Source organism: Aptenodytes forsteri, unplaced genomic scaffold, assembly GCF_000699145.1.
Source record: "Aptenodytes forsteri isolate BGI_AS27 unplaced genomic scaffold, ASM69914v1 Scaffold51, whole genome shotgun sequence".
NCBI classification, from domain to species: domain Eukaryota; kingdom Metazoa; phylum Chordata; class Aves; order Sphenisciformes; family Spheniscidae; genus Aptenodytes; species Aptenodytes forsteri.
In genome coordinates, this window is record NW_008795495.1 from 4,805,472 (window position 1) to 4,830,220 (window position 24,749).

Consider the following 24,749-nt stretch of genomic DNA (forward strand, 5'->3'; position numbering starts at 1 on the left):
ATGTACCTATAGAATCTTTTCTTGTTGCCCTTGATGTCCCTGGCCAGATTTAATTCTACCAGACATGATTTAGCTTGAGCAGAATCCAGGAATAAGACGAGGTAAATCTGAGAGGGTTGTAGTGGAAGCAAGATGCAGACCTTGTGAAATTCACGTGAAGCAACAGGCCCAAAGACTCCCAAGATAAAGGGCTACTTTTCTGGAATTATTATAAAGCATATTAAGTATTTTCAGTGATCTCTTAAAATAAGCCAAAAAAAAAAAAGCACTGGCCCAAGGTCATGAAGAAATTTTATCTTCCCATTGCAACAAAGAAACAGTAGTGGAAACGACTCATGTCCTTAAAGTCAAGATGAGGTGACTGCTGTGCAAAATCTCAGGTAGCCTAAATGAGCACAGCATTTCCAGGGAGTCTGAAAGTTCTGGTATGAGTGAATACTGGAAAAATAATGCAAGTTTGTCATCCCATAATTGGCAGTGACAGTAAAATATGAATCATTGTGTATCTGAAAGCCCCAATCCTTTGGATTTATGATGGAAGACCAGGTCAGAATTTCAGGAAATTTCATATCCCATTGACATACTAGATAAAATCATGCTATGTATTTGCAGACTGTCAGTTACTAAAAAACCAACCAAAAAAACATCCCAATAATAATTAAAGAATTCCAAACAAGAATAATATTTAAAGAATTCCAAACAAGTAATGTCTGTAACAAAAAAATGTTAAAAACTTAGATGAAATTAATTGAAAAATATTTTGCTAATGTTATTTAGTCAGAAGTGGAAATACAGTTATATTTACCAAAAAAAAAAATGGCCTTATAGGAGAGAATTAATAGGTGCAGGAATTGTAGCCATTTCACTTCTTCCTTACCTCCTCATCAGATGGACTAAATTCATATCCAATTGCATAACATTTGAAACCATAAAAACAAGCCTTTTCATCCTTCACATAGTCTGACGCAGTCTCGAGAGAAAAAAGAGCTTCATTTCCTTATAGGAAGTAAAAGGATACATAAAATAAATAAAAACAAAATTTTAGTATTTCTCCTCTTTTTTATGTTTCTTTTATGTGAGCATATATGAAACCTAGGCTTTATATGTAACATGTCTACGTATATATGTAACGTGTATATGTAAAACCATGAATAACACGCAGATCAACACTTCAAACCAGAAACCTAATATAAACATAACCAACTGATGTACAACCAATCGCTCATAATGAACTCTTGCCAGCTTGGATGAAGACACTTCTTCAACTTTGTTTTGTAAGATAATTTTGCAGCAAAATGAAACTTACTTTCATTATTTTAATAATTCATATTAAAAGAAATTACTGCAGTATCTATTTATTACCTGGCAATACTAATACCATTGTAGGCCATCCTGAAGATCCAGAGAATTTTTTCAGTTCTATCCATGAATTAAGGTTTTCATGAACAGAAGCATGCTTTGGTCCAAATCCCAGACTCTGTGCAATTCTGACAGGAATTAGTAAACGAAGAACATCCTCTGATTGAGCAGTGCCACACTGAGTGTCAAATTCTATTGTTATCCACCTGACACATTCAGGAAAAGTCACCTAAAACAAAACAATAGTCTAATTATGTGCAATTTTGGGGGGTTATTGGTGGGGGGGGTTTTTTTTTTTTTTTTACATTTATTTCTTCATGTACATTTAGTTTTAACTCTTTAGCCTATGAAAGTGATTCAGTTATGTAATTCTGTACAGTTGTTTTGATATGCTTTAGATTTAACATTAACCTAGTTTATTGTTTGAAATTCAGATATACCTGAAATGCTTTACACCTTACTGAATTATAATCAGATATTGTAAGTTATGTTCAGATTAAGTATTTGTGCTTATGGTAACATTTGTGATTGTTTTTAAGAACTCTGCACAGGATCATTAAACAAAACAACCACAGACTACTACAAATAATTAACTCTCAAATACCTTTTTAAATGTAAACTTCAACAAACACATTCAGTATGTTTTGTGCAATCCTAGAAAAGTACACAGCAGCTGAATCACACTTGTGAGTATGGCCTGCAGTACGATAGCATATAGCTACAGAAATTCAAAAGCAGTAACAACTAAGCCTAAGGCTTCAGAAAAGCCTTATAAACTTTTAGAACAATAATAAGCATCGTTTCATCAGGAAAATTATATAACTACATTTTCTGCAGTGGACGTCTTGCTGTCTCACAGGACAAGCAAGTGGCATAGTAATTAATGACCTCCTCCAGCTCTTACTTGATTCCAGGTTTGCTACCTCTGGATTTACAGTCGTGGAATCAATGCAACTGCAGAACTCACTATTTCAAGAAGTTAAACACGGGATTTCTCTCTCAGGCATGTAATTTATACCTCAGAGCTTTACTCAACTAGAAAAAACCTCCCTTTCTCTATTGACATTGAGGAAAATCTAGTCTTATTGCAATAGTCGTCCATGTAAGGCGGCATGAATTCTACCTCAGAGTGACTTAATACAGTTAAGAGGACTTCAGAGACTTCTGCAATGCCAAATCGTGGTCTAAGTGAACGTAATTAATGAAGAATTTAAATTTGCAGACCAGCAATAGCCAGCATAGGGATCCCCACACTATAATGCATATTAATTTGACTAGAATTGATGTTAGGTTATTTTTACAAAGCATTGTTTTAGCATTAGGTAAGAAAGTCTGAGATATTATTAGATAACGTATACAAAAAGACTTCCAACTTCTACAGTCTGTACAGTTAGAGCAAAGAAACTGCACGACAGTAGTAAAATCTAAGACTGAGCAAATTTAGGGACTTACAGTTGATACCTGCATTAGGGGGTTAAAACTACACTAGTTCCACTATAGTTTTCACTATACTTACTGGACAAACAGAGGTTTCTCCAGAAAGCAGTACAGTAATAATATAGGAAACTGTCTCCTATATTAGACAATGTGAATTATCATCCACAGCAACAATTTTTCAGATAGTAAGTGTTGATGAAACAAAACCCACGTGTCAAAATCTTTGAAGAAACTGCATGCGCCCTTAGAAATGGTGCTTACCTTATAGTGCGTAACACAGGCAGGTTTATAGGGATGCTCACTTTCTACAACAGCATAGTGATTGGAGGTAGTACAAGCTGAAAGCCCTTGTTCCGGTTGGTTTCCGGTGGTGCTGTCTGTAGACTGATTTGGGTTAAAAGCTGGAGGGGCATATTTCTGATTCAGAACTGCCACAGAAGGAAGTAACTGTTGTACTAGACCAAAGACCTCAACAGCAACCTGTAACGTAACACCACACGCAATAAAGTATCACTTATGACTGGGTGAAAACAATACTCGCGAACTTACAATTCTCTACAGTGGTTGTTTTGGATCGTCTCAGAATACCACTACAATTCATTCAGTCATTTTCCAATTCTGCATGTACACAATCCTGACAGAAAAAGCATCACTACATTAATCTCAAATACTCTTGTTAGAGACTTGCCAAATCTGAAACAAAAAATCTGTACACAACTCCGAGACACCTTCACTAAAACACATTCTCTAACAATTGAAGTCACAGTCCAGTTATACTTTGTTTTATAACAACATTAATATTACTTTTTTCAACTCCTCAACATATTTTAATGCATGTAGTGTTAAGCACCGCATTGTTCTCTGTAATCTTTATGACATTTTCAAAGGAGAGGAACACTGCTAAAGCAAAACACTTGGTTCTAAATTCCAATTCATCACGGTACAAGATAACTAAAATTTGAAACTATTTTTAATGAAATGAATCTGTTAGATTTTAAGTGGCCAGTCCTCTTTCCTCCCCCTTTAAAGAGCAGTTAAAAGAGCTTATAGTTCATGATAAAGCAATAAAAGACAACAGTGTCTACCAGCTAAGGATTAATGAGTTTTGTAAATCTAATAATAGATTTCAGAAGTGTTCCAGACCAGGCACGTGGAAAATGCTCTGCCACTGAAAAGTAACAATATTTTTATTTATAGCTCACATCTTCCCATCTCTAAAATGGAAAGAAATAATCTTAATGAGCAGCTACCACTGCTTTGGATATTTATTGTAAAAATAGGATTTACATAATATAAAAAAAAACATTTCATCCCACCAATATTCATCGATAAATGAGTCGTACATCCAGATCCTTCTAACTTTTTGTCTTTTCCTACTGTTAAAGCCTGTCATCTTTCCCTCTGCTTCCTTAAGGTATTTTTTTCATAATGTCTTCAATGTAAGTTAAAAAAAAAAAAGCCATTTTTAAAACATGACATGTTTTTAAAATTCCTGACTCTTGGAAAATGTATGAGTCACGTGGTCAAAATATAAATCATTAATTCATAAAATCATAAGAAATCAACATGTTCAGATTTTCAGAGTAAACCTTTTCCTTGTATAACATTCTTAAATTTCTTCAGTAATTTCTATTGAGGAGCATACCTTGGGAATAGCTGCCGCTACTGGTCCTATGTAGGCTATTATGAGGGGAAGCAGCATTGAAAACAGACTGGAAGAGCTGAGTAGTTCTGGAATGTCTTCAGCTAAACAAAGATAATTACAACACAGATATTAATAAATGTACCACGGTTCAAAACACATCGTATTTTTCTGGTTTGCTTCTTATGAGTTAAACTTCTAGTTTCTACAGTAGCTTTTACTTCAAATTATTTTCATTACCTAGGCATTGGCAAATTCTAAACCTGCAGAGTTCACCTGAGATAAACATGCCATTATATACATTCTCTGTTAAAAAATTTCCTCCTCTTAGAGCATAATTTTATTGCATTCTTTGCCATTTTGTGAAACTGTGTTCATACTTTCTATGGTTTAAAAGCTAGCACAACAAGCTCCTCCCAGCCCTCCAAATCAATTTCTATAGCACTATGCAATATTCTGGACATTGTGACTAGAATGGCTGAAGACGGTAGCTTAAAACCATTCAGTTTTAAGGCTAATGTCTACATTTCTCAAAAATGGATGTTTAAGTGCCTATGCATTACATTCACAAGTCTTCCTGATTACCACCACTGTGCAAAACATGCAATAAAATATTTGCATCATCACAGCATATCTTTTGGAAATAAATAATCCTTACCAGCTTTAATATGATACTTGCTAAATCGATGAGAAAATTTATACGTGGTATCTATGATATCTCAAGTGCAACTCAATGACTTATAACGTTACTCACTGTTTGATACCTACAGTAATGATAGGTCAGAAAAATATTCTTTGGAAAGCAAGAGAGAAATATCACAATTTTTGTATCACTGATATTCCACTATTATCTCTTGCTATCAAAGAAAAGTTTTGAAATGAAAATTAACTTTCAAAATTTACAAAAACCTTACCATCTACAGCAAGAGCCCTGTGCAACAGGTCTTTGGCTGCTCGTACAACAGCACTCACGACAGAGAGAGCCCTGCTACAATTTTTATCTTCTTCATTAGCTTTGTTCAAAAGCTGTGATTGCAGATCTCCATCATACTCACTCCTGAATGGTGGATTAAGTTAAAGTTAGTTCACAAAATACAAAATTATATTAAAATAACATGACTGACTGAATTTTAGCATAGAATAAGTAAAACAATTAATTTATGATAAAGCAATAGAGGAAACAATCAAAGAAACCACAGAGGATATCTTGGAGGCAATGCCTCAGTGTTAGCCCTCTGCAATAATTTTATTTTTATTTGGCAGAAAATATGAAAAGCATGTTTCTGAAGTGTTTCTTTTGACTAGATGCCTTTCAAACCACAGAAATATATTAATTGCTGTGCTCTTCCAAGCCAACCACCTATCTTGATAAAAACAGAACACCACTAAATGCATCACAGAAATGAGTAAAACTTTTTCAATGGATATTTCTGCAGTATCGTAACAGCGAAAAAGATTCTCCCTCCCTATTCTAAAGATTAATTTTGGTTTTGAAATACAATCTTAGGCTTACCCTTAACAAATAGTTTTATCTTTGAAATCCAGGTATATAAAAGATCTGGTTTGATTTGCTTTTTCAAAGCAGTCGAATGATCATTATAAACTAATTCAAACCCTCAATATGGTAGTGATTCAGCCTTGGCATACGCAACCAAAACCACTTAGTCAACATGTAAAGCAAAATTGCCCATTCTCTTCTGGATTTCCTATGTTTGTCCAGAAAGATTTGATCCTTCAAAACATCATTCCAGAACATTAGGATTCTAGGACTGGCACCTCAGAATGCTCAAAAACTTTACTTGGAGCAGTTCAGTGCACAGCAAGGATACCTATCCTTCTCTATGACTTAAATCAACCATTTTTAGAAAAAGTGGTTTTTTTTTTGTCAATGTGTCCTAGAATTGTAGTTTTGCTGTCAGCCTCAAGCTTTTTAACTTGAATTTATTAGTGACTGACAGCGGGTGCAATTCCAACTGGGTACAGTCCCAACAAATCCTTCCAAAGCATTTCTGCCCTAATCAGAAGTGCATTAACATACTTCTTTCGGTATGGCCTTTACTGGCATTTGCATAAGCAACAATTCTATTTGTATTTGAGCATCCTTCAAATAAAATCGAGTGTGAATCTTACAAGCTCTGTTCTATAATAGTTGACTGAACATTTTTGTTGCTTTACTGTAGACAAATCAAAACCTTAAGTCATCATATATCAAAACTGGGAATCCTCAAACTGACTAAGTTCATAACCGTAGTCATTCATCAGATAACATTTAGGTTTCTGTTGTCCAAGCAAACGTCAAAAGACATTGTGACTACAGGCAGCAGTCTGCAAATTTTCCAAACAAAGCTTAATTTATTCTGTAACAGTTCTGAGTTGTGCCATTACAGTCCTTGAAAAGCTTCTTAAAATTTTATCACAGTTGAAACAAAAAAACTTGAGACTGTTCTGATCTGAAGACAGCACTTTGGTGTGGGTTTTTTTTGCTATGTGTTAGCTTATTATTAAGTTAGAATGGCTTGAAGCTTCCATTTACTGAAGTTTTATGTCCTTTGCTTTTCCGAAATCAAAGAAATTGTTATTTCTCCTTTATTCCCCCTTTTGCTTATACAGAAACAGAAATTCTAGGAGTGGGAATAAATGTTTTCCTTGTCTTCTTTCCTCCTTCTTACATAATATGATGCTTCATAATTATGATACTTCATAACAAAATTCCTCCAAATGCTGGAGGAATTCCCTAAACACAGATGTCCAAGATTCCAGGAGACTAAATCAAGGAAAGTATCGATATGCACCACTGTAATTCCATTCTTTGATAAGCAATTACTGTTATTACTGACAAGCTGGATCTTTGAGTCTTTCAGTACAGCCAATCTCATGTTTTAAAAGAGTTTAGAACTATCCTGTATCTTCAAATATACTGTTACTATAATTTTGCTGGCAACTTTATTTCTTCATATTTTAGCTCCTTTAAAACTTTAAGAGCAATATGTTCTTGTGATTGTTAGTCCAAAACACATCATTTGTTGTAGCATTACTTATTTTACCCTCTTACTCTTTTATTAGGTAGGTATATCTTGCACATAATTAAATATCAAAGTAAATTACTATTCCTTGCTCCTTTTACTCCTTGGATCTACTGTTGATCAACCTTTTACCACAAAAATTGAGATTTGAATAAAAGGTGTGACACATTTTTTTGCCGTACAGATAATGGTAATAATTCATATATTCAGGTGCTGCCACATTTTGAAAATCATGTCTTCATGCATATCATGAGGGTAAGCACCTCAGAAATGCAAGTAATGCTTTTGCAGAAAGCACTACCTTAAGTGAATTCCTACTATCATCCTGAAAGGCTAAAATAAAGCTTCCCTGCAGGACAGTCAGATGATTCAGCTGATTTTCTGCCGGCAGTTGCAATTTCTCTTTTTATACCTTTGAACTCTACAGTAAGAGAGGAGACAGTTCCTACATGAACAGAACTTGATTCACTACATGTTGCAATCCTTTCTGGCAACAGATGAAGGAACTGAATGAAATCAGAAACATTCCAGTGAGTAGTCTCTCAAAAATCTCTTAGGTTATAGAGAAAACAGAGATTGAAGTTTTGCATCTTACCAGTCTCACATACTACAGCTTTAAAGCAGTAGACAATGGACCTTGTAAAGAGGTCAACTATCAAATTATTTGCCAAGTCAAAAAAAAAAAAGAATCTAAAACAAGACTGGAAGAGGCACCAGTACAACTGGTGTCCTGAAAACTGTCTTCACTAAATAACTTAAGTCTGAAACTACACTGGAAGAACACAATATTGCTCTTAAAGAAGCTCTTCCTTCAAACACACTCCAGATGTATTTATTTCTGTTACTTCACAAAAATAAATGTGGTATAATAGCACTATGATGTTTTTGTTCACGATCGTGACAACACACAAACCTGTAATAAAGAATCTGTGGAATTTGTCCTCGCGTTTGGTTTGTGCCATTACTGCTCAGACTGCATGTACTAAATGTAAATGTTACACCATCTGGACACTGAACTGTAGTCATTCCTCCATCTCCATTGGCAGTCCGGCTTCCATAATTCCTCAAACGAACTGCGTATTTCACATTTTCCTTAAAAAGGAGAGCCAAAAACAGTACACAGTATAAAACAAGTATATAAGTTAGGCTTGATGGTATTATGAAAGCTGTTAGTTTAGATTATTACTGGAGAGTCTGAAAAGTCCTTCAAAGCATTCGACAAATGAAATTAACTGAAAAAGATCCAGCATTTAACAAAAGACAAAGCTGTTCCGTGTTCCCAAACTATGGACCATAACTTTAGTAGAATATTACTTCTAATTACTTGAAGAGTGACCAGGTACCCAAGAAATTTAGCTACCAAATTGCACACACACGAGTTGCACATTCAAGAATATTCTAAATTACTAAGCAATTACAATCTATCTTATGCTATTATAAAAATTAAGACAATTTCTTTTTGCTGCCGGGATTTGAAATTTTCAGTTACAGGGTGAAACTGAAAATTTATAAAGAAAACACGTCAAGATTAATTTGTAAATGTGCACACAAAAAGACAATTTACATTTAACATTCAGATTTTTGTTATTGAAAGAAGTCATATGAAACCTACAGATGCACACTTATTTACCTTCAGTGGCACAACTTTGTCAAGTCTGATTTCAGCTATGTCACTGGGAGAATCATCTGTGGTGTAAGTTCCTTTAACCAACTCTAAAGATGTCCATCTATGAGAATGAGTTGAATCTCCAGTATGATCACTCTGATTCAAAAAAACAAAGTTATTTTAATACATTTATAATGTAAATACATGACACATTCATGCAACTGTTTTCTTGCATAAATTGTTACACACAGCATTACAAATAAAGCTGAAAAACCTGTTCAGAGTCAACAGTAAAGCCTTTCTGCTAAAAAGGAAATTACTGAGCAGAGAGGTTAATTTCCCACGGCAACCTATGCTTGCCCTTTGGAAGAGATTAGAACAGTCGGTTAAAGTGAACAACTGGGCGTAAAAGAACAGAGGTTTTCCTTCATTACAAGAACACACAATACAGTTTTATGCTTCTTCTAAGAGAGTACTTCAACAACACATGAAACATCTGTAGCTATAGCCTGACCATGCTGGTAGGCTAACCCTTTCTTCAATTTTTGGCTTAAAATGTTTTAATTTGGTCTCCTTTATTTCTTATTTTCCTTCACAGTTTGCAGAGAGATAATGGGTACTAATTTACGTTTAGCTCCAGGAAGCGAAAAGCCCACTATACTTCAAATACTTTTTGTAATAAAGTAAGATTTCAAGACCATAATCAAGATAAGGACCCTACTGGATATGGTATGTAGCTTGCAATGCCACAAAAATCACCACCACAAGCAAACCAAAAAACCCTACTACCAGTGCACTGTTTTACTGGTAGCCTAGACTGTATAAGAATATTACAATATTACTTTGAAAAACATACTATGAAAAACTCCGAGGTTACTTTTGTTCAAATTGGTTTCTCAAATGCAGTACTTACATCATCAACTAATACCTCCAACTCATACTCATGAATTCCTCCTCCACCATAAACAGAAAATCCTACTACAACTATGCCGGGTTTGTCAACAGAGAAACATATTGCATCAGGGGATCCATTCCCAGTATTCCAGCTTCTTCCCTGACTTGTTTTAGTGAATCGGTTTGGAGTGGATTTGACAGAATGGAGGGAGTTCAGCCCATCAACCTGTAGAAAGTTAAATACAAGCACCAGAAAATGTTAACTGCCAAATGTTCGACAACTTTAATAAAGCAAAGTCAAGTGAATTAAATTACCAGATTTTCAACAGGTTAAATTTTAAAAGTCAACTGATAAAACATAGAATATGCCACTACTGTGGCTTCTATTTAATATCAACTAAAAAGAAAAAAGAAAATATAATTTCTGGTAATTGGGAATTAACTAGGAATAATTAGGAATCTGCTTCCTAATTTTTTCAAGTATTTAGATATATATTTTATAGGACAAAATAGCACAAAATATATTTTAAATGTGCTTCAAGAAGAGTTAGGTATTTCTGCCTTAGGTAAGGTCAAGATTAAGAGAGGACAGATACAGGTCTTACATAATAATGAAAACTTCTTTAATCAAGATGTTATCAAAAACTCGGTTCTGTGAAAAATGTCTGCTGATAATCCAGAGACAGTGACATCCCCTTAATAAAATCAGTTTCCATCATTTAATGACATTATAGCCTCGTTAAAGGGAACTTCTGTGCGTGATTATGAATCTCTGGATTTTAAGAAGTTGAACTCAGTACCACTCTCAATTTCAAAACAAAGCAAATAAACCAGAAAAAGTCTAATGATATAGACAAATATAATACACATATAATATTGAATATATAAAGGAAGATATGTGTAAGGAGTACCTTACATATAAAGGAGAAAGATACAATGCATAAACCAAAACACATTATCAATTCTGACCCATAATCAAGAGCAGATAGGATTAGAACACACGAAGCACCCGTGATACCATGAGAGGCACAGAGATGCTGAGGTATGCGGCACTGCCTCCAGTGAGCACCGAACAAATATTTTGAGTGTATACGTGCAGAGACATGCATGCAAAAAGAGAAGCACTCAAAAGAAAAATTGCCTTTTTGTAAACAATTTGCACTATTCTGCGGCCATAATGAAGTAGCTAATTATCAACAGTACTTCCTTAATACAGTGAATACATGCTTTTAAATTTATGTTAAACATCTGAAAGCTACTGAGAACTGAGAATTCCAGTATCTGTGAAAGATCTGCAGATCTATATAATTCCTGCCACAGCCTGTATCACATTCATAATATACTTGTCCACATTCATAATATACTTGTCCTGAAAGACTTCTAGTAATGATTTTACAGAAGCTTTACCTCAGATCCTAATGCCGATGCTGTAAGCTCACTCACAATACTAGCGAGCAACCCACAAGTATTAGAAACCAGATGTGAAGAGAAAAGTTCGTTTTCTCTTCTAAGGCTGTTCCGTACTGGTAAAACAACAATGACCAACATCTTTTCCAGCACTTCCCGAAAGCTTGTCATCCCTGAAACATTTTCTTCACTCTGCATTATGAAGAGAAATATGACAAATGACATTGTTCTTACTTTAAAAAAAAAACACGTTAATTTTCACATATTATAAGCATTAGGTAATTGAAAAACCCATGACTTCTTAAAAGTAAGAAATGTCTAGAGGGTAAGGAAAAAAAAATTTAAAATTCTCAAAACTATCACACTATGTATTCCTTTGTCAAAAAACTGATTAATATTCCAATTTCCAGAATGAGGTGGTGTTGACTTTATTTATTGCATTGGAAAGATATATAGGTGTCCTTCTCAGGAGAGAGCTTTTCTTGTAGTATGGCAAGGAGGGCTATCTATAAAGCATACGTTAGAATACAATGGATATATAGGTACCTATGAAACTCCTCATATCATTGTCTTAAACTCAGAAGCTTTTTGGCTTTGATGTTAGCGAAGAGAATCTCCTGTGCAAACAGGTACGATAAAACCAGTGGTGGGATGCTTATAAAAAACACTTGTTACTTTACTGAACGAAGACTGTGAAACAAATCTAAGCTTAGGCATCTACTGTGTCTTCTACCTAGCAGTGACATTCACTGTTTTTCAAAACAGTTATCCATACTGAAAGTCATTCCCAATAAGGACAAATAAAATCAGCTCTACTGATAGAAATCAAAGGTTTGTCCTTCTCACCATTTTGTCTCCCAAAAATATCCAAGTAGCGAGCCGATAGGGAAGACAATCAGGTCAAGCAAACCTGTCCAGATACCCGCACAGAACTCTTTCTATCTTTAGCAGTTAAGAAGCAGCTGTACCCAAGACAGAAATACTACCTTTGCATTTAATAGCTTTCGGTGATTTTTTTTTTCTTCATTAAATTGTGCAGGTGCTTTCTAAGTCTGTGAAAGCTTTTAGCATAATAATGGCCTACAGAACTATGTTCCACAGTTTAACTGTGTATTTTACGAAGAACAGCAATCTTTTGAACTTACCTTTTGTTAAGGTCTCTGGTTGCTCAAAACTTTTGGTATTGGAAGACTCAACAATTATCCTTTATTTACCTTTCATGCATCATTCAAAATTTCATAAGGTCTTACCCCTTTTGTCTTCTAAAGTGAAGAATGCTATTTAGTAATCCCATATCTTTGATTATCATATTTACCCTTTTCATTCCTGTAAAACTATTCTGGAATAACAGAACTGCAAAAATACAGCATTCGAGAGCCCCTGATTAGGAAATTGTTCAATAACCTTTGATAGAACTATATGAACTGGGCTTCCCTTGTCCACCTGCTTGTTGACTCCTTTAAAAACTCCAGCTTGAGACATGACTTTTTATTACCAAAGCTGTGTTAGCTCTTCCTCAAAACACTGAATCTATTCACATGTTCATTCTTGAGATCACATGAAAAAGCTGAAAAACTGTTGCAGAAAACACTACGCAACAGAAGACAACTCTAAACTATATTTCTGCCAATTTAATATTCCAAAATAAATAAGAATAATTTTTGCTCAGACATTCTCCAAACAAGAAATAATTGGAATATTTCAGACTGAAAGATGAAAATTGGATAAAATAGTGAGTTTCTGAAACAAGCCTTTTAGAAAGAAAACAGTCAGGCGAATTCAGCTACATCCTTATAAAGCTAAAACTTCAACTTACATAACTGTTTTTTGTTGCAAAGTAAAACAAGTTGTTAAATTTTTAGAATATATCCTAACCTGACTAAGTTTTTCCATGTGTGCAACCAAAAGAGGAAAACGATGGGCCAGAGCAGAGTCATTCTCAGTGCTGACTTGTTTGACCATTGATCGCAGCAACGCCTCTCCATCATAAGCAATCGGAAAGATAGAGGTCAGTTTTACTGAAGTATGGCAGAGAGCAGACATAACAGCCGCAAGAAGCCGGCTACTGGAGGTTTTGAAGTTTGCTTCCTGGATGTCCTAAAAACATAAAAAGAAATTAATAGAATGGCACCATTGCATTCAAAGTAAATGAGGGAGAAACTACTTTTGAAAGGAACTTTCCAGTTTTATAGTAATTATAAAAATAATTTAGATAATTTCATATACTGCTAGCTTTCCTGTGAATTTTACATTATCTTCTCTCATGAGCTTCCATTTAGATCTTTCAAACAGGAGTAATTAAAATTTGTTGGTTGACGTGTTTTAAAATAATAAACCCATTTAAAATTACTTTTGAAATTATGGCACCCTTTGAAGACAAAGCACTTATTATAATTAATCAAACAATTTAAATAGAATAATATATTAAAGAACTTATTCTTCCTCGAATTTTTATATGCTAAACGAATTTTCATGCAAAGAAGCAAATTGCTTACATCTCACTACAATCAATGCAAGTCAGCAACTACACTGTTTAGATGTGGGATGCTCATTCACAATAAGCAAGATACTTAGAAGAAAGTTTTTGATTACAGAAGAATATTGCCAGCTTCTCATATACTTTGCTGGATCAGAGCACTGTTGGAACATTTAATAATGAGAAATTACTCAAGTATGAGTATAAAAAATGCCACATGTATGCTCCTAAGCAACGTGCAGCAAGAGTAATCACATATAAGGCATGGCCTCAACACTGAAAAAGCAGGTGCTGACAGTTACCAGCACCACAGATTTTCTTCACTGTCCCAGAGAGAATCTTACTGCTAAGGGAGACAGAAGTTCCAAGGCTCTTGTTGAGCTTGGACACTTTAAACTCCCCCCCCCCCAATTATTTAAAAAAACCAAACCACAGCAGAATTCAAGTTGCAAACCGGGATAAACACAAAAAAGGAATAAAGGTTTTAAATTCGGCTTGGCTGCTCTTTGAGCAAGAGGGCAAGCTAAGTTGTAATATTTACTTCTGCCATTTTAATGTACCTGATCCAAACAATTCAGCAAGTCACAAAGACATGCCCACTGGAGAGCCGGTGTTGGGTAAAATGAATGAAAGCAAGCTGTGAACGTATTATGGCATTCCTGAAGAACAGCTTCTAAAAGACTCAGGGGCTGACTGAGATACCCTTGTGGATCATTGTCTAACTTCACCATGCAATGATCAACTCCTTCAGATAAAATTTTTCTCAGCAAGGTCCTAGTTTTTCCAATGCAATCTGCTAGTTTGCTGGTTTCTTCTACAACTGCCTTAGCTGTAGCTAGAGGGTAACACAAAGAGGAACATTAAATATACAATAGATGAAACATTTTCATATAAAAATGCACATTTTACACATAAATAGAACAACTAGAATTTAGCAACATTGATGAATCCACATTCAGAGAAGTTACTTTCAAAATTCATACAGTGAAGGGTGTTAAACTACTTTGAAGAAACCTGAACATCAGAAACTTCCAATTTTCTGATCTTTCATAATATACGCTGCATTTTAATATGAGTGTTGTTAAACTACAGGCATGAAAAACAGATACCATCTTTCAAATTTAAACTGTGCTCACCACCAAGGCAGCTACTATGTAAAGAAATGGGAAAAAAGAAGATACAAAATAGTCCAAAAGAACTCAACTGTAAAGCCAAACAACAAATTAACTTTTAAATAGACATGAATTACAGTGTAAACGTGTGGTGTTGGATGCTTGGTTGTGCAGATTGTTGCAAATATCCCATTTCTGACAGTAAGTCTCTTAATTGCTCCGATAAACCCACCTCTATAAGCAATTTCATCTTATAGCATACCCTACATGAATACTTAGATCAAGTTTTCAGTGTCCTGTAGATTATTATTTGCTGATAAATATGAAACAAGTGAATGAAAAGGAATACCTGATATTGGATATATTTCACAGGTGTAGACCCTCAGCAACCTCAGGCAGCAAGTGCCCACAAAACGCAACCTTTCTAAATCCAAAAGAGTAGCAGTGTATTGGAATCCTTTAAGTCCACGAAGTTCTTCAACTCCTAGGACCAGTGTTGTCCAGCTCCAGTGAAGAATGCTCAATAAAGATTCAAAGCACTCCTATTTCAGGGTACGAAGGACACAGAAGACAGATTTTGTGTTAAAAACAAAAGTGAACTTTCAGCATCAGAGTAAGATGAAAAGCAAATAGCATCTATATCCATATTTATTATGAAAACATATTTATGTCTATACACATCTACCATACAACACACAAATCTTATTTGCTTGAGAATAAAAAAGAGCACTGAGAATGTAGGGAATATGTCAGTGTAATATGCTAAAAGCAATTTTAAACCTGTTACAATATTACATGTGGAAGAGTCAGTTATTTAAGAATTACCAACTGTTTGAATTCACCTGTAATACAGATTTTTCAGTAAATTTTACTTGCTACGCCTGCATACGAATAGTGTAATACCTACTTTTAACAGAATACATTCTTGTCACAACAGTAAAGACTTTTCAGGTCTGTCTTTGTTTTGTTTTTAAACAGTTATGATCTGCAGGATCATGGGAACTATAGCACATTTACAGTACTTGAAAGTTTGACAGAAGCACATGATAGTCCACAAGAAATTTGAGGATTTAAGAAGTTTCATTTGTCCAAAGATTTTTTTTCTACTATTATTAAATGTGGTTGGTAGTTTAATAAAGTTGTACCTCAGAAGGCAAACAGCAAGTATTTGGTATTGAATACCTTCAAGCTGCAGGTATACCTTCAAGCTACAACAATCAAGCTGATTGTTCAAAGTTAGTTATAAAATGCCTAATGCTCCAGAAAGCCAAAACTCTCCTCTCATCCCAATTCAGATCTCTGGTGAGGGATAACAGCAGCAAGATAACAAAGAGGGAGGATACAATGCGAAGTATTAAAAGCCATAGGAGTTCATAGCTTAATGCAAATATTTTTAAGCAAACATATATTGAGTAGCTATTAACATTTTGATAATATGATTATTAAAAATGCAAATCATGTAGATAATACATTTCTAGAAGAAACCTCAACAGGAGAAAATCATCCTGATCATTACAGAATACTGAAGAAATGGAGAATACATAAATGAAGGAAAGCAAGCTGGTTAAGAAAACTGGACTGTGAGAGTCCATATGGAGGCAATAACTTCACTGTAACTATCAGCTGAGAATACTGACAGTACATGTAATACAGTATAAAACATAAACCAGGATGGAACTGAAAATCAAATAATGATTGCTTGTAACAGATAAGGAAGGGACTGTACTTCAAAAACATGAAGACGGAATTGGTCTTACCCTGCATTATAATATTGCATTTCAACTTAATGCAGTATTCCTCAAAATTTGACTAACCACCAGCTGTAGATGAAGAACTGCAGACTATCTTCTATTAATAGTTGCAGTTCACTGTGCCTATTAATACTCCTTACCTCAGCTTAGCAAAGTTTAATTAAATGCTATCTGATCCTCAATGTATATTGGAATGCATCTAAGAGGAAGATGAATCTCACCAGTGACTAATTAATGACAGTAATTTAAAAGCCATGGAAGACAGCATATAGTAAAGCTCCCTCAAAACTCTAAAAGCCCTGCTAATATTAATTTCTTGGCAGGGAGTAAGTCTTGTACATTGAATATAACCTGTAAGTACAAACTCAACCCCACACCCCCAAAAAACCCCTCAAAACTAAGTAACTTACACATGAAAAGTAAACTAAACTTGTAAACAAATACATTTCTAGGCTCTCATCCTCAGGTCAATACCAAGCTTAGCTTAGGTTTAAGTTTACATCTGAAATCTTCAGAAAAAGTAAAAAAAAATATAGTGTTCTATATACCAGCGTACCTAACTTCTGCTTGATAAAGCAGATAGAAAAAATCATTAGTTATTTCCACACATACATGTTTCAGTATTCTACATATGAATGAATTTATAGGAAACAGATGATCCTTGATAATACTCACCACTGAGACAGTTCTGGCAAAAGATCTCTTTAAAATATGCACAGGTTCACTGGTTTGCTGTTTTCCTTTGGATGCACTGCCATCACTTGTTGGCAGCCTGGAAGAACAATTTAAGAACTGACTTGAAATCTGTACCAAGTGTTTACTGTTTGCATTGTTCAAGTGGAATGAAAGTGGGAAAAAAGTTTAAGTTAATTATCCAAAAAATGTTCAATTTCAGCATAACTTCCTCCAGTTCCTAATCCTTCTAGACCAGCAATCAAGTATCTTGAATTCTGTTCAGCTGGCAGAATTCTGATGATAATAAAGTCGAGATCTAATTACATATGAAATTATTACAAGTATTTACTGTATTTCTTCAGGTGACATTTTTAAGACTAGAAAAGTTATTCCTTAAAGAACAATAGCTTTGTGGAGGTAAAGAATACAGGCAGCACCTGTTACTGCAGCACCTTTCCTTTTGTGCCACTCATGGCTCTTCAGCCATATCCTTCCTTCAAAGGCCCTAAGGCTTGTTTGTCTTTGGCTACAGCCATCTCTCCATAGAAATCACCCAAACGATTAATAGGTTATGCCAGGACTTTATGTGCATCAGTCAAAATGAAACCTTCCTCTGGACACGTAGGGGTCTATGGACACAAAGCTTACCTGCAGAAGTGAGCTGTTCTGATAAGGGACCCTGAAAAGGACATGCTTAGAAAGGACATAGCAAGAGAACGGGTATGAAGAAATTCCAAGTTTCAGAATAAATGTGGGGGCAGGGGGAAATATATATACATACACACACATAAAATATAAAAATTAGGTCTTGTGTATATCTGAGGAAATCTGAAAAAACATATTAGCAATACAGTGAAAGAGTCCTTGCTTTTTAAAACAGTTACATAACATTTATCATGGGAATAATAAATTTATGGTAACATTGTAAAGCACAATTCGTTTCTGGGTTTGTTTGGTTGTTTTTTTTTCATTAAAATCATCTGTTTGATAGTATACTGCTCCTAAACTGAGGCCCACTAAATAGAATACTTCCCAACTAGCAAAAAAATGAAGCATGTTAGATGAAATCATGAGGCTCTACAGAACTAAATGAAAGTCTCAGAACATAATATATGAAGAATGACCTTTTAAAAAAAACCTGCAAAGAAATAAATGTTGGTATAATGGATTTATTACTTTTCTCAAAGACACTAAGTTTTCCCTAAATTTTTCAGATACTGTTTTCCTTAGCTTAATACAATAATAATTTCATTAAACATATGCTTACTTTATCAGAGCCTCTGTTTAAAAAACATGTCAATAAATTGTTCTAAATAGAGGTCAAAATATTACCTGTACAGTAACTGCGGGATCTGCCCTGCATTAACATCTGTACCGTTATTTGATTTCTTGGAACTTTTAAACTGAAATACAACACTGAAAGAGAAATAATCCAATTATTATTCAAGCAATATTAGAACTCTTCTTTACATTAAAAAAATATAGAAAAAAAATATACCCATCATCTGTAGTAATAGAGGCCTGTCCATGAGATCCACAATCACTGCTAGGTCCTGACACTCTTGCCCAGGCTACATACCACCAGCCAGCTTGTAGGAGTACTGGTTCATCAAACATCATTGCATACTTCTCTCTGGGAGAAGTAAATTTTGAAAAAGATATATGTGAATTAGTTTTCAGATTAATCTTTAACGAATTACACCCCGCTTATAAAAGAAAATTGAGAAGTAATGAAATTAAGTTATTAATCTCAAGTAACTATTTATATTCAACATTTAAAAAATATTTTGTTGAAAAATACTGTAGTAATAAAAAAAAAAATAGTAATTCAGAAGGACCTATAAATGCCTAAGGCTAGCTTGATCTTGCATTTTGAAACAATCAGGTATCAAATGCCAAATAGAGTAAGAAGAGATTAAGTTAAATTAACACACACAAACCCAATTACATTTAATACATAATACTGCAAGTAAAGTATTACTTATATTCTTTTATTTCAGAAAATTCTGGGTAATTTTTTGGAAATGACAAAAGCTTATACATAAATTCTTAGGAATTACACATGAATATTTAAGAAAGTAATAGAATATATATTTAGGGGTATTGATACATAAGAATTAAACCTAAAAGAGTTAGTCATGAATGATTTGAATGTTAAATTATTTTATAACAGGGTTAAAACATGGCTAACCCCATCCATATGCACAAAATCTTTCAAGTAGTAACTGCTTGTATTCTAATGAGCTGAAGCACAATAAACCTTTTGGTTATGATAATTTAATGTTGCAGTAAGTTTAATGATGAGTTGTTCAATGCAAGTACCCATTTGTGCTTCAAAACATCCTTTTAATAGAAGTATTCAAAAAAGCTGCTGCAACGTTTTGTTTGTCTTGTCTTCTCATCACAGGAATATGGGATTTGACTTTGATTTATACATGAGCAAGTGTGAGATGATTTTTCCTTCTTTTAATGTAGTACCATAATGGCTTGGTGAGGTATTTGGTGTTTTACTACTTTACACTCAAAGTGTGTTGGGTAAGTTTTACATCACTTGCTACAAACTTCTAATGATGTAGATCATCTCTGTTGATATTTAAAGTGATTTTAAAATGTGTATGAAGAAAGTGAAAATAAAGATCAAAAAGTAGATAGAAGTAGGTAAGGAAAACATCTTACCTAGCAGCACAATCATATGCCAAGACATCTGTTTCAGCAAGAAGATCTCCATCAGTCTCATGGTCTCCCCCATCTGGACCCAATTCAAACAACTGGTGGAGTACGAAAAAAAGGTAAAAATGCATCTTAGCTGTTAGAAACCTCATAATACCACTTTTTCCTGTCTGGCATTCTGGAAACTGTCTACTACTGTTCTTTCCCCTTCCCAAAAGTAATCGCTAGTTACTGTCACTGACAGGCAAATTCCCATCTGGAAGTCAGGATTTTGTAATGTCATTAATTTTTAAAAAACAGCAATTGATACTGACCTCCCAGCCTTATGCCCAGATATATTCTTACGCAGAGAAACTCCCTAAATCTTGCAGGCAAGTCAAATGCAAAGCATCTAAAAAAAGGCAAAGTTGGGCAGAAAGTGCAGGCTTTCCATCATAGATTTAAATGCACTGAAGATATACTCAACTTCTCTGGAAAGGGACAGCCTGACTGTTTAGCAGAGCTAGTCAATAGTGTCATAAATGGTTAGTGACTAGGACAAAATATGATACCTTTTTCAAAAGAACTTGGGTTTCTTACTCGGTCAAAAATCACTTCTACTGTTTGATCAGTTTGAAAAAGAACTACAATACATGTCTATGACTTCTCTTGCAAACGCCTATTTAATACACAGTTCATCTGTGGTAGGACTGGCAAATCTTATCTTGGCTATAAGCTAACCCTAGACAACCAGAAACAAATTGAAAAAAATAATACTTGAGTGCTTTCATAGGGTTACGACCTTTAGTATTTAAACATTAGTCATGCTTTTTTTTTTTTTGTTAAGTTTCTTGGCTTTCCTTAACTATTTGCAATTCTCAGTCATTGTGTTAAACTAGAATAAAGTACAGCTACTTATTTTGGATCTCTGTTGTCTTATGCAAATGTTATTGCTAAGCATATGCCATCCACTTCCCTAAAACAAACCTTAATACCTATTCACCTGAAAACAGAAAAAGAAAACTCAATAACCCAGTAAATGACAAGTAACAACAATAATATATTCCAAATATACACATCTAATACAAATCTCGGACACACATTAGATCCTTCCTTTACAATGTGTTTTGGGAAAGTTCCGAAATCCTTATTAAATGCAGGAACAGAAGCTACTTATCAGAAACCAGAGCTCTGTCATCAAACTGTGTGTTTATGTGAGCTTTTTTATCCAAAGCCAGGTTTGTTTATTTATTTAAAATCAGCGCACATGCTCCAGCCCTAATCATCCTCACTTTTGGCACAAAGCAGAGTTAAGTATGTTTGGTGTCCTTTACTCTCAGTTGAAGAATCCCAGCTGAGAAGCTATCCAGAGAGCAGTCTGAGAAAGAAGTGGCAGGGACAGTGGGAAGCAATGGCTCAGCTGGTACCAAAGGAATTCCAGCTACTGATAAGCGCTCTCTTTCTGTTTTTGAGAAGCAGTCCTTCATGTATTCTGACATAGGATGTGATTCTAACTTGAAGCCCACAACACCAATTTTCTGCAGGTGGACCTCTGAGCTTTGTGCAGATAGATCACAGAACTGTTCTACCTACTGTCGTATCTGCTCAAGACACCTGTAAGATGGCATAGCATTTAATGAAGGTAAGAATGGGCCAATTCTTGACAATTAAGAATGGTAATTCTCAGATCTCTACTCCATCCGCATAATTACCTGCATAAGGTTCATTACTTCTCACTGAGAAGTCTTCTTCTAGTTCTATTACTAATGCTTTTAATATCCAGTAAACTACTCATTCATCAAGAAATAAAATTAATCATTGTTTTAGGTGGCATTTCTAAACTTCTGATTTTGAAACATAATATTGCTTAAAACAAAATGAAAAAAACCCCTTACCTTTATTTTAGCAGTGTATTCACCCCTACCTCCAAAAAGACCAAGACCACCTAACAAAATATCCGTATCAGCACAGAAACGGATAGCTTCTACTGAGTGGGCTGAATAACCCCAGCCTCCTCCATGACCTGCAGAAAAAAACCAACAAAAATACAGTTAATCTATCTTAGCTTTTTATTCCACAAGCCTGATCAGCTTGTGCTATAAAATTTTACTGTGTACATACTTTCAAATCTGTTAACAACACTATAGTCTTCTTTAGAATAAACTTTCATTACTGCTTGAGTCTCTTCTTCTGTATTTGCTACACCCATTTTTAAGTCCTGCATAGCAGCCAAAGTATCAAGACAACCTAAAAGAAAGTAAAACCAAGAACAACTCAAAATTTCTTACTGTTGATTATAATCAGTGAAATGGAAATGAATACTAGTTAAAAAGATGTTTTGTCCCTAAACCACATATAAGCTACCAAATATCATTATAGCTTTGATTAGGTCAGGGGTCACTGCTGTAGAATCTCAAGGTTCACTACTGAAGATCGATTTAATTTAATTTATTTTCCAGAATAACTAAGAAATGTGATTAAATCTACTTTGCAACTTTTCCCATGGTAAATACATTGCCAGCAACACTTTCATTATTTTTTTTTTTTCCTTTTTACATTTCCCTTATTACCAAAAAAGAATTGAAGTAGTAACTGAATTATGGGCAGATTTGAGAGCCTTCATAAAAGGCATTTTGTTTCATACACATGGGTACCTAACATGCCTTACTCTGACTCAGACACAAAAAAGTACTGTTCAAGTTAAAACTTATCACATCTCTAACACACAATGAAGGGAGCAGGACAAGGAACTGATCACTCTTCACAATCAGTGAGCAAGCGAGCTAAAATAACTTCCAAAGCTGTGCTCTGAAGCACGGTACGTTGCATATGGCCAGTTTATACATTAACACAGTGGCATTATTTTTTGTTTTGGTAGGCTTTTTAGACTACAAAAGGAAATATTACTCTTAGTGCCCCATTATACAAAACTGCAAAGAGCAAGTTCTAACTTTAGATATTGTGTTTACTTTAAAATAAAAATAGCTTATTTAATAGCACTTTTTTCCTGTCTTTTGGAGACTCCAGGTTAACTTAATAGTACTGACTTTATTCTGCAGACTGTCCAAAAAGATCACCTAGTCTCTTAACTTTATTCTGCTGACCTCTAGTAGCAGGTTCCATCAGAACTCTAAAATCCTCTAGCACCATTAAGATGGCAGAAGATAACTATTTTGATTAAAATTAATGCATATCAGCCAGATCATAAGTGTTAAGAGCAATGGTGAAAGATTACAAAGTAAAATTTTAACTCAAAAAAGTCAGAAAGCTGTTAGATTACAATTCATTTATACATTAAGTAATATTTCTTTATTTCATCTAAGCTTCTGACTCATCAACTATAAATGTATACCTAGAATGTGCAAAGCTGCATGAGATCTGGTGGTTAGAGCTTTGGAACCTGTTGGTAGAGCAAGTTCTGGACTCAAAATACTACACCGGGATTGCATGTCTGGAGCTGAGGGAAGTCTGGAATCGGCAACTACTGCATTGTAACTCCACAGTTCCCTAGCATTTGGTCGAAACCTAGAGCAAGACAAAACAGAGTAAAAAAACCTTTCACCTATTAAAAAAAATACAAAAATCTAACTGATAATTAAATTTTATAAGCTCTTTAAGAAAAAATGTAGATCTGCTAGTACAAACTCTTAAAATTGAACATCATAACACCAAATACGTATAAACTTTACTAGCTTAACACACTAGAAAATGGAAAGACACAAAAACATTCTTTTTGTACTTCAAGTCAAACAGTCATATTATGGGTTTAAAAATTTCAGAAAATGTTAGACACTTTTCAAAGTTAATAAATATTAAAATGGCATAATCTATTAAGAAGCATGAAGTAACTAGCAAAGTATTAGATATAATGGCAGATGTGCTCAAAAATGATACAGATGCCAAATGAAAGTAAAAGGGTTACTCACCTTCAAATAAGAGTAAAAAGATCTTGAGAAATCCAACATATTTTGTTTGGGCTTTTATAAACAGATAATATCACCTTAAGAGCATTTAAGGGTTTATAGAAAAGGGCAGCATTCCCAAACAAGGGAACACAAAGACTTTCTATACTATAGATTAACATGGAGAAAAAGAAAATTAAAAAAAATGAAGTCTTTGATATCACTATGTGAAAGGAAGAAACAGTTAGAAGACATCGGCCTATGGGAGTGTTCTGAATAAGCACAAAAGGAATTTTCACTTGGTACACTGTTCCAAAAATCCAAATGGGGCTAAGATGATCTAACTAATGGAGAAAGAAATAGTTTTAACTAAAAAATTATAAGAAATCATATGTATTCAGAATTTCAATGAGTTAGCAATGTGCAAGTTTATACACACACACATATACATATGAAATTATTTAACCACTTGAATTTCACTACTAACTGAAAAAGTAAGTCACAAAGCTGTGAAGAAAAACTTTAAAATCCATGTAATCAAGAACGTTGTCTCTCTGTACAGAGAAGGTGCCCCCTTCATTTAAATAGGCATGAATAAAAATGCCCAGGAATAATAATTAATATACCAAATATTTCACTACTAATAGGCATATTCATTAACATGTCTCTTCTTTAGACTGTTTTAATATTTTCTATTAAACAAGAATGGGATATAACACAGAAATAAATCTCCACAGACTCCAAGAATCCATTCTTCAGTTAAGCATTTAAGCTCTAGATTTAGTTCTACAGTCCCCAAAATTCATCATGGGGATG

General features: G+C 34.4%; 1 protein-coding gene across 1 annotated transcript in view; it reads right to left on the reverse strand.

Annotated features, from left to right (window-relative positions):
• Positions 1-24,749, reverse strand: part of MYCBP2 (MYC binding protein 2, E3 ubiquitin protein ligase) — a gene marked incomplete at its 5' end in the record, with an annotated part of 194,066 nt that overhangs the window by 92,843 nt on the left and 76,474 nt on the right. Inside the window, 19 exons of the mRNA XM_009281730.1 lie at positions 881-996; positions 1,363-1,588; positions 3,058-3,276; positions 4,442-4,542; positions 5,353-5,495; positions 8,375-8,553; positions 9,092-9,223; positions 9,981-10,187; positions 11,369-11,560; positions 13,244-13,465; positions 14,405-14,679; positions 15,306-15,498; positions 17,383-17,479; positions 18,715-18,798; positions 18,881-19,015; positions 20,059-20,150; positions 21,927-22,054; positions 22,153-22,278; positions 23,384-23,556. Of these exons, the coding sequence (XP_009280005.1) occupies positions 881-996; positions 1,363-1,588; positions 3,058-3,276; positions 4,442-4,542; positions 5,353-5,495; positions 8,375-8,553; positions 9,092-9,223; positions 9,981-10,187; positions 11,369-11,560; positions 13,244-13,465; positions 14,405-14,679; positions 15,306-15,498; positions 17,383-17,479; positions 18,715-18,798; positions 18,881-19,015; positions 20,059-20,150; positions 21,927-22,054; positions 22,153-22,278; positions 23,384-23,556 (3,040 nt within the window). The remainder of the gene's footprint in view (positions 1-880; positions 997-1,362; positions 1,589-3,057; positions 3,277-4,441; positions 4,543-5,352; positions 5,496-8,374; positions 8,554-9,091; positions 9,224-9,980; positions 10,188-11,368; positions 11,561-13,243; positions 13,466-14,404; positions 14,680-15,305; positions 15,499-17,382; positions 17,480-18,714; positions 18,799-18,880; positions 19,016-20,058; positions 20,151-21,926; positions 22,055-22,152; positions 22,279-23,383; positions 23,557-24,749) is intronic.